The sequence below is a fragment of the Cynara cardunculus genome (assembly GCF_001531365.2).
Source record: "Cynara cardunculus var. scolymus isolate 2C chromosome LG 5, CcrdV1, whole genome shotgun sequence".
In the NCBI taxonomy this organism is placed as follows: Eukaryota; Viridiplantae; Streptophyta; class Magnoliopsida; order Asterales; family Asteraceae; genus Cynara; species Cynara cardunculus.
In genome coordinates, this window is record NC_037532.1 from 5,050,810 (window position 1) to 5,062,014 (window position 11,205).

At 38.7% G+C, this 11,205-nt stretch overlaps 1 protein-coding gene across 1 annotated transcript in view; it reads right to left on the minus strand.

Moving 5' to 3' along the window:
- Positions 1-815: 815 nt before the first annotated feature.
- LOC112512375 (elongin-C) overlaps positions 816-11,205 on the minus strand; it is an 18,158-nt gene continuing 7,768 nt past the window's right edge. The window contains exons 3-4 of the mRNA XM_025118304.1: positions 1,919-2,035; positions 816-1,015 (exon numbers count right to left, since the gene is read on the minus strand). Of these exons, the coding sequence (XP_024974072.1) occupies positions 1,957-2,035 (79 nt within the window). The 3' untranslated portion in view covers positions 816-1,015; positions 1,919-1,956. The remainder of the gene's footprint in view (positions 1,016-1,918; positions 2,036-11,205) is intronic.

Below are 11,205 nucleotides of genomic sequence, written 5' to 3' on the forward strand. Positions count from 1 at the left end.
GAATAAGATCTACAGTGTGAACATTCATAATCACAAAATTGTCACGAGACTTCTCAATAATCACAAAATTGCCACCGTGCAACTTTAGACCAGTGGATCATTAGCTTATAAAGTTGATCGATGAACATAAATTGGTCTTACGGGTCTCACGAAAAACCCTTGGTCTCACGTGAACCCAACCATATAAGCTAATGATATATATATATATGGGACTAATCAAATGAGAACTAATTAGTTTGTGATAACCATGAGGTCCAATCTCAACCATAAATCAATAGATAAATTAGAAATTTTTTAATTTTGGTAATTTTTAATTAAAATTTTAATGGAAGGGTATTTTAGGTATTCTCTCTCCTCTCTCCTATCTCCTCTCTTCTCTCTCCGTCCCCCGTCCCCCGGCCTCCGGCCACTGTTCTAGTGGGCGTTTGGTTTGATGAAATGGTTTTGAAGGATTTAGATTTCATGAAAGGATTCGGAACTCGAGGGATTTGGATATGGAATAATAATAATAATAAGTGATGGCAACAACTCTTACCACGGTGAACGCTTACCGGGTAAGTTGTTACATATGATATCGTTTTGGTATATTAAAATCTTACCCGATAAATACACAATAACGTTGAATTTCACCGTTAAACATTTACCGCGTAAGTGTTTAAGTAAACGACACCTAAACCACCAAAAGATTCCAAATCGTCAAAAAAAAGTTCCATCAGCCAAACAGACTTAATTTCCTAAAACTGCATGCTTCCAATTCCAAATAATCAAAAATGGAAAAGCAATTAATTCTCAAAAACAAAACAGACGTTAAATACCGTTTTTAATGTCAACTACTCCAGTTTTATTGCAACAATTCAATATTTACAGTACAATTACACATTTTTATATGTATATATTTCAAACATATTGTTTTTATGGACCCATTTCCTAATACTCTGCTTACTAAACATCAATACATCTACCTCTTCTGATTACACTCATCTTCAGCTTGCCAACAAACTCATCCTCAACCATCCTTCATCATAACAACAAAAAACAAACATTGGTAATTAAATGATTCACATATGCGTACGTAAATTGAGAAGCCAACGGCAAGAAAAATCATGATAACTGGGATATATTTGTATTAGTGCATTTGTTGTGTATCGGTTGAGAAATTGTGGCATGATTCATGGGTGGTCATGAATCCTCCAGGGTGCGTTTGGTGCATACACAGGACTAGACTGAACAGGCGAGAGTAAGGTAGGAAGGTGAAATGATTCCGGAAGGTTTTAGAGTTTTAATTTGACATAAGTAGTATAGTAATTTACCAATCTTGTCCTGATCTCCCTCATGTTTGTTCCACCTATTATGATGGGATAGAAAAAATTGCATTTTGTCCCACTCGGCCTTGTTATGCCTCAGTCTAATGTCCCAACAAACGAGAGACGACAAGTTTTTGTATTGTCCAGTCTCGTCTTGTCCCATGTACCAAACTCACCCCTAATGCACAAAACTTGGACCATGGCATATATCCAATGTGTATTCAAGCCTATTTTTTGACCAAGAAGGATCATTAGCCAATGATAACCGGGTCGCCGATAGATCCCAACCTCTGTGGAGGTCAAGGGTTCAAGCCTCGCCAAATGTGAGAAGTGTGCGCAAGTACTTTCCACAGGGTCGTTGAGAACCTGATTTCAGTTGCGAACCGAGGTACCGACAAGAGTCCACCACTTGTCCAAGATATTCATCATGAATGATTTAACATTCATCATGAATGCCTTAAAAATTTCTTCTCCATTATTCATGAAGAATGGCTTTCGATGGCTTCCCAGTTCACAATGGAAATGAGGTTCGCAACTGAACTTTCCTCTATATGTAGCAATACTCCTAATAAAAGTGTATCTTTTTTGTGTGTGGATTGCTAGAAGAAGGGTACCATGGTCAAGAATCAGACGTTGTCGAGGAGGAGATTTGTCAAGTGTGCAAATAATTTGCAGCCATCATCAGTTCCAGAGTCAGTTCAGGTTCAATATGGAATTCAGTCTCCTTCCCACTGCAATGTTAAAGTTTGAATGATAAATGAGATCATAAGTAATCGGCAAACAAGAATATGGAAAAGGCGACACAAAAGAAAACTGATAAGTTGATTATAAAGAACATTGTCCGATTCTTTTCGTATTTCCGAAACTAACTGTCAACAAATTTGCTTCTCATTCTAAGGATTTCTTAAAATCAGAATAGGGATGCATTTCTAGAAAAACATAAATACATGGCACCTACAAGACTATGGTTGAAACTAGCAAAAAAGTTGCCGACCGATATTTGGGGGGAAATGGATGATCGAGGCTTCACCCAGACTAATTCAATGACAAGTCGCCACTGTGCCCTGAGATAAATCTTCCGGTGGCCAAAAGCACATATGTAGATGGCAGGATTCGAATCCGGATTGATTTTATCATCCCTTATCTTTATCCACCACACTACCACCCTTGCAGTTGACCGATAAACTAGTTGTTAGCAGCATGGTTTTAAAATGCGCTTGAGGTGTACGCCTTGAGGCGAGGCGCTGGAAAACTGAGTCTGAGGCGGCGCCTCTCATGGGCTAGTTGAATTGTACGCCTCAAGCCAAGGCGGGCCTTGATGTGGTGAGGCGAGACTGAGGCGGGGGTTAGAAATTAGGGTTTAAAATTGACTTACTAATTTTACTTTTTACAAAATAAGCCCATTCTCCATCTCATCTTCTCCTCCCTCTTGCTGCTTGTAGTTTAAATTTGTCATCTCCAACGTCTTCGCCTGTCTCCCAATATATATATATATATATATATATATATATATATATATATATATATATCCCACATTGAAGAGTATCTGGTAGATAACTTATATCTTCTCCACTCTTCCACTTTGTAAATATTTAGTACTTACAAAATTTTCGTATAAATATTTTATTTTTATATATCCGCCTTGGGGCTTAACCTTGGAAGGTCTCGAGACTTACGCCTCTCTAAAGGAGGGAAAACCCCACGAGGCCCGATTCTGCTTTTTAAAACCTCAGTTAGCAGAAAAATTAGTTGTTGGCTTATAAGATAGTTATTTGCTGAAATGCTAGTTTTTAGCTGATAAACTAGTCATGTTTGTAAAAAACCAGTTGATAAAAATGACCTAAAATGACATGTTAAAAGTTTAATTTAAAAAATAGATAAAAAGATTGATAGGGAAAAGGTGGGAAAAGGCTTTGGGGCTTACTGAAACACTACTTCAGGTAGCATTTCAAAAAGCTAGCTTTTATGGTTGCCAAACATAACCCAAGTATATCATCAAACTCACCATTTGATAATTTGGCATGATGATATGAGATGATAGTCGATGCCATTTTCAATTTTGTGTAACTGGTTTATAGTGTCACTTCATCAGCTGGTAAAAGTTGATTGTGTATTTTGTAGGCAGCATATATTGCATTTAGTTTGAACATAGTTTAATAAGAGTATTTGACCAGTCACGCAAATATCTAAAATATCATTTAGTGAAGAACAGGAAAGAGGACTCTTGGGGTACCACAATTAATGTCACCAATATCTTGGAACATAAATCAAGGGGAAAGAATGTAAATTATAATTTAAACCTTACGCAAAAGAAAAAATTGCATTTACTTTGCAAGGATGGAGTAAATTACATTAGTAAGTCTAAACCACACCAACATAGAATTATGGTTAAGTTCATACATTATACTCAAAATCAGTTGTATACAGAATTACTCTTTTAACCACAAAGCAGGTCCTTTTCAGGTTCACACTTATACCCTCAACGGGGGTTCCAAAAGACAATCAACAAGCTACAGATTGTTTGTGTTCCATTGTGGCATGCTAATTCTCTTATAATATATATCACATTAATACACATGAAGACGGATTCTTTAATAAGGTATTATGGAAGTAGTATACACTAATTGGACAATTACAAGCACTTTTGACCCTACATTAAACTTAGTTGTGCACAAGGAGAAAAGGACCTGTGCAACAATAATTCCAGCAAAATCTTTAACCAGAGTTTGAGACCAGTTGTAATAAATTCTAGCAGCTTAAAGTGAAATCTCTTCATCACATGAAGTGTTTCTTGTAACTTGTAAAGTACATGAAACAAGAATGAGAAGTCAAACTGATTAAAATTCGAACAAACAATGTAAATTCCTGAAACCAATCTCCTCCTTCACAAGCTGAAATTTGTTTCATGAGACAAAATCATCATGAACAGTTTCACTAACCACTCTGTATAATAAGATAAATACTGAATGCGTACGGGGAAAGTTCAAGTTAGAACCATAAATATTTTTAGAATCTGGGAACCAACTCTTTCATATATTATTCATGATGAATAACCCTAAAATTTTCATAAATAATATTCATCATAAATATCATGCATTTGCATTATGAGTAATTTTCATGATGAATATCTATCACGATATTCACCATTAATAATACATGAATAGTTGGTTCCAAGTTCTCAAAATATTTACGGTTCTCATTTGAACCTTCCCCTAATGAGAAAATACTTCAACCTTGCTAACATTTATCTAGGACAAAGATATCATGCTACTCCCTACTGCTTCTTGTATCAAGATTCAAGACAGAAACACATTATTACACAAGTTCTATCGGTGTCCTTTGCATCTGGCAATATCATCCCAAAATCCGTTTTATTTATAACGGCTACAAATTCCTCATGTTTGTTGATATTTTCCTCTAATGTGCAGGCATACCACACAATTTTTACTTCATGTCCTTCTCCATATTATGGATTTATGATATTAGTTCACCCAAAAGTAATCTTCAGTGTCTCCTACATCTTGGTGCCAAACTCAAGTACTCAACGCCGTGTGCTTTTGATAGATTTTCCTTTCAGGGATTTTTATAATGGACATACTGATAAACTGTTATACCCTAGCTCAAATTACAAACAGAAAACGTACCTCTAGCTGTCGAATTGTAAACGTGAACAATGGAAACAGGAAAACGATTGACAATCGGTAATTGAGGACGAACAATATTGAAATTGTCGGCCAATCTATTGTGAAATTGGAAATCGATTACAACTCCCAGACTTTCGAGAGGTCTGGGATTCTCTCCTCTAAGCTTTCGCTTTACACTCAACAACTCAATTTCTCAAAACAGAATAATCGGCTCTAACCGAACAGCTAACTATTTAAGCTCGACGCATTTACCAAACTACCCTCAATTAAACGATACAAATCAGTAGCTAAGCTGCTAACTACAGATTCCTTCTTCTATACGTGAACCTCAACGGAGGTTTACCAATACTCCCCCCCAAAAATTTCACCTTGTCCTCAAGGTGACAATTAGGAAATTGCTAAAGAAGTGCCTCGTAATTCTCCCAAGAAGCTTCGAAATCTGACATTCCTTCCCATTTTACCAAAACCTCAACTTGACCCACATCACCATTTGGTATCTGTCGCACATCCAAAATGTCTTCCGGAACAGCTTGTAATACCAATTCGTCCGAAATCTGGGTTGGAAAATCTTGAGTAGAAATACAACTTCCCACCGCCTTTTTTAATTGAGACACGTGAAAAAGCGGATGAATCTTCGCTGAACTCGGTAAATCCAAACGATGCGCCACACTCCCAATCTTTTCCAGCACTTTATACGGTCCATAAAAACGGGCCAGAAGTTTAGGACTATTCCCCATTACCAGCGATTTCTGTCTGTAAGGACGCAACTTCAGGAAAACCCAATCTCCTATCACAAACTCCACTTTTTTTCGCTTCAAATCAGCATACTGTTTCATACGAAATTGAGCCTTCAACAATTGCAATTTCACTTCATCAAGCATTTCTTCTCTATCCGTCAACTCATGGTCTACCGATTGTACCCTCGATGAGTTTGCTTTATAATGAAGTAAAGGAGGAGGCTCTCTTCCACACAACACCTTAAAAGGAGACACTTTAAGGGCCGTATGAAAAGAGGTATTATACGAAAGTTCAACCCATGGGAGCCACTTGCACCATTGTTTAGGTGTAGATGACACCCAACATCTCAATTATTGCTCCAAGTAACTATTCACTACCTCGGTTTGACCGTCTGACTGTGGATGGTACGCCGAACTGAACTTCAATTTCGTTCCTTGCAAACGGAACAACTTCTTCCAAAATCGACTAAGGAACACCTTATCCCGATCCGAAATCACCGACTGAGGAACCCCGTGCAATCGTACTATATTTTTTACGAATGCTTCGGCCACCGTTTGAGCATTAAAAAGGGTGTTTTAACCCAACAAAATGGGCGTACTTGCCGAGTCTGTCTACCACTACCATGATGGAACTCGTACCGTTTGATCGGGGTAGACCTTCGATGAAATCCATAGAAATCTCGTCCCAAACTTTATCTGGTAAGGATAAAGGTTGCAAAAGGCCAGCCGGACTGCCGCTCAGATTTTTATTCCTCTGACACACCTCACAATTTTTAACCATATCCACTATGTCTTTCTTCATTCCCACCCAAAAAACCTCCGATACAATACGTTGATACGTCCGATCTTCTCCCGTATGACCGCCAATTGGCGATCCATGAAATTCCTCAAAAATTAACGGTATCATTTTTGACAAACGAGGAATAACCAGACGACCTTTATACAGTAGCAACTCTTGTTGAATCTCGAATCCCTTGTGCTCGGCTTTCCCCAAACTTAAGTCGTCTTTGATACGGTTCAGAAAACTATCGCCAATAATTTCTTGTTTCAAGTCATCCCAATTCCTCCACGTAAAATTCACCATATTGGCTAATTCCACCGAATCGATTTTACGAGAAAGCGCATCCGCCGCTTGATAGGAACTCCCCGGCTTGTAGACAATTGAAAAGTCATAACCCAGTAATTTACTAGCCCATTTCTGATATTCCGGTTCCACCACTCGTTGCTCTAATAAAAAACGAAGGCTTTGTTGATCTGTACGAACTACAAACTTCTTTCCCAACAAATATGGTCTCCACTTTTTTATAGCCAACACAATGGCCATTAACTCCTTCTCGTAAACCGACTTCTGTTTCGCCCTTAGCTCTAGAGCTTGACTAAAGTACACGATCAGTTGTTCCTCTTGCATAAGAACTGCTCCCAGACCATATCCCGATGCATCTGTCTCCACTACGAAATCTTTAGAAAAGTCGGGAAGGCGTAACACCGGAGTTGATGATAACATTTTCTTCAATTCCTCAAACGCCAGTTGAGCTACCGGAGTCCACTGAAATTGATTTTTTTAGGAGGTCGGTGAGAGGTTTGGCTCGAATACCGTACCCTTTTATGAATTTTCTATAATACCCGGACAGCCCTAAAAATCCTCTTAATTCCGTCACCGATTTCCGTTCCACTCAATCCGAAACCGCAGCAATTTTCGATGGATCAACTTCGACTCCTTTTGCTGAAATTATATGACCCAAATACCCCAAACGATCTCGACCGAACTCGCATTTCTTTTTATTTGCAAACAACTGATGTTGGCAAAGAACCTCCAACACTTTCCGTAAATGCACCTGATGTTCTACAATCGTTTTACTGTAGACCAGAATATCATAAAAAAAAACCAATACAAACTTTCGTAGATACTTCTTGAAAACTTCATTCATTAATCCTTGAAATGTTGCCGGCGCATTAACCAATCCAAAGGGCATTACTAAGAACTCGTAATGTCCTTGATGGATCTGAAATGTTGTTTTATAAACGTCCTCCTCTTTCATTCGAATCTGATGATAACCCGATTTTAGATCGAGTTTGGAGAATACGGTTGCCCCATGTAATTCATCCAAAAGTTCTTCAATAACCGGAATCGGAAACTTATCAACAATAGTTACCTTGTTTAATGCGCGATAATCAATACAAAATCGCCAACTTCCATCTTTTTTTTTAACCAACAATACCGGACTAGAGAAGGGACTCATACTCGGCTGAATAACTCCTGCCTCGAGCATCTCCTTTACCAATTTTTCAATTTCGTCTTTCTGATAATGAGGGTAACGGTACGGCCGAACATTAATCGTTTCATTCCATTCCTTTAACACGATCCCATGCTCCCTACCTCTCTCCGGTGGTAATCCCCGTGGCATGTTAAAAACTGATTCAAATTCTCTTAATAGTGGTTCCAATATAATATTTGATTCGGCCATATTATCCGAAAACACCGAACAAGTGCCCAATTCCACCAAAATGCCCTGTCCTTCATGATTGATCATTATTCCGATCGCCTTTAATGACACCATTGAACGTCCTAGAGACGGGTCCCCTTTTAACATTACCGACTTTCCTCCACAAGAGAACTTCATCACTTGTAATTTCCAGTTAACATAAGTCGCTCCCAAAGATTCCAACCATTGCATCCCTAAGATCACGTCGCTATTTCCCAAGCCTAAAGGCAGAAAATCTTCTCTTATCTCAACTTCCAGTAAAAACAACCTTATTCCCTTGCAAATACCACTTCCTTTCTCCATGTTTCCGGAACCCAACGTAATAGTATATTCACCAGTAGCTTGTATATTTAAATTCAGTCTTTTCACCAAATCATATGATATGAAATTATGTGTGGCCCCACTATCAATTAACACTACCACCTTTTGTCCTTCAATTTTTCCTTCCAACTTCATAGTTTTAGGATTAGTCAAACCCACAACTGAATTTAAATATACCTCTACTTTTTCAGCAATTTCAGCTGTATTGCAAGATCTTTCCTCCGTTTCTAGTTCCGTATCCTCAAACACATCATCTTGGACTAGCAACACACCTATCTCCTTCTTCTTACACTTATGGCCAGGGGCATATTTTTCATCACAACGATAACATAAACCCAACGATCTTCTTTGTTGTACCTCTTGATCAGACAGACGTCGAAAACCGGTAGTTGCTTTACTTGCAATTGTCGGGGAATTAACATAATTGGCGACATTATTATACCCATTACTAGAAAAATTGCTTTTCGACTCTTGATTAGAATAGAAAGATGAACCTGTTTTCTTGCCGTATCCCGTATTCTTCTCTCTCGATAACACTTTGTTTTTCAATTCAATCTTCATGGCTACCTCCATTGCTTCGCTAAGTGTTAACGGATCCAAGAGTCTCAGTTCCACTTTAATAGACTCTTCCAGTCCATTAATGAATTGACTTAAAAAAACCTGCTCTGGAATCCCATCCATTGGCGCTGCAAACTCAGCAAACTTCCTTCTATAATCTTCAACCGATCCTTCTTGTCTCACTGACAGAAATTGTTCACACAAAGAACCTGTTGACAATGATCTGAATTGCCTCAACAGTAGATGTTTTAGATCATCCCACCTGGTAATTGGATGTCTCTTGTGTTCCCATTGAAACCACTTCAGTGCATCCCCTTCAAATGAAATAAAAGACACATCAATCTTCTCTTCTTGGCTCAATTGATTCAGCATGAAATACCGTTCAGCCCTCAAAATCCAACCATCTGGGTCTTCGCCATCAAAAATCAGGATCTCCAGTTTACGCCCTTTCACTGCCAGAAATCGATTCTGGCCGCCTCGATTACGTTCCCCGCGCTCTAACCGTGTCGTCATTTCTTCATCGGAAGAGTTAGTAGCATTCGTTCGATTCACAAATTTGTTCTTCAGATCTTCAATTTGATGTAAAATACGCTCCAGACTCCTCTCAATTGATCCAACACTACTTTCCAAATCTTCAATTCGATTATTGGTGCTTCACGTCGTGGCGTTCGCCATCTTCAATCGAAACGTGCTCTGATACCAATTTTTTATACCCTAGCTCAAATTACAAACATAAAACGTACCTCTAGCTGTCGAATTGAGGGTAGTTTGGTAAATGCGTCGAGCTTAAATGGTTAGTTGTTTGGTTAGAGCCGATTATTCTGTTTTGAGAAATTGAGTTGTTGAGTGTAAAGCAAAAGCTTAGAGGAGAGAATCCCAGACCTCTCGAAAGTCTGGGAGTTGTAATCGATTTCCAATTTCACAATAGATTGGCCGACAATTTCAGTATTGTTCGTCCTCAATTACCGATTGTCAATCGTTTTCCTGTTTCCATTGTTCACGTTTACAATTCGACAGCTAGAGGTATGTTTTCTGTTTGTAATTTGAGCTAGGGTATAACATAAACCTCCTTTGAGGTTTACTTATAGAGGAAGAAGTTAGTTTTGAGTGGGTTTAATTGCTTTTTACTGTTACGAATAAGAGAGGGGCAGTTTGGTAATTGTGTCTAGCTTAAATAGTGAGTTGTTGGTAGTAGTCGGGTATTCTGTTTTGTCATTTTTCTGGTGAATATTGTTGAAGCGTAAGCTTTGGGAGAGAATCCCAGACCTCTCGAAAGTCTGGGAGCTGTATCAATTTGGAATTGCAATAGATTGGCCGACAATTTCATTCCTATTTGTTCCAATTGTCGATTCATAGCTATCGCGATTCTATTTCTGTGTGTTTACGTCTACGAATCTGGCTAGAGTTACGTATTCAGTTCACGATTCAAGCTAGGGTATAACAAATTGGTATGAGAGCACGTTCCGATCGACCATGGCCAATGTGACGACTCGAAGTGCCAATAATCGAATTGAAGATTTGGAGAGTAGCGTGGGATCGATTGAAAGAAGCCTGAAGAGAATTGTACAGCAAATCGAAGAATTGAGGAATGATTTTGTGACAAGGACGAATGCGACTAATACGTCTAATGAAGATACCGCCGGCAGATTTGATCAAAGAGACAGCAATCGAAGCACTCAAACTTGGTTCTTAGCGGTGAAAGGGCGTAAGTTGGAGATTCCGGTGTTCGATGGTAAAGATCCAGATGGATGGATTTTACGAGCTGAACGGTATTTTACGTTGAATCAGTTGAGTCAACAAGAAAGAATCGATGTGTCGTTCACATCGTTTGAAGGAGATGCGTTAAAATGGTTTCAATGGGAGCATTAACGACATCCAATTACCAGATGGGAAGATTTGAAACAGCTGCTGTTAAGGCAGTTTCGTTCCTTGACAGCAGGCTCCTTTGTTGGAATGTAGGCTTCGGCCTACTAAGTTAGACAAAAGGGAGGAGGCATAAAGTAAGGAGCCGGCCCTAGTCTCTACCATAGTTTCCTTGATTAGGAGATAACCCTAATTATGTTTGTCTATATATATTAATCTCATTGTACTTGTAAACATTTGTAGCACCTAAATAAAGAAAAACCTAGTTGCCCCCGTGGACTAGCACGATCAATCT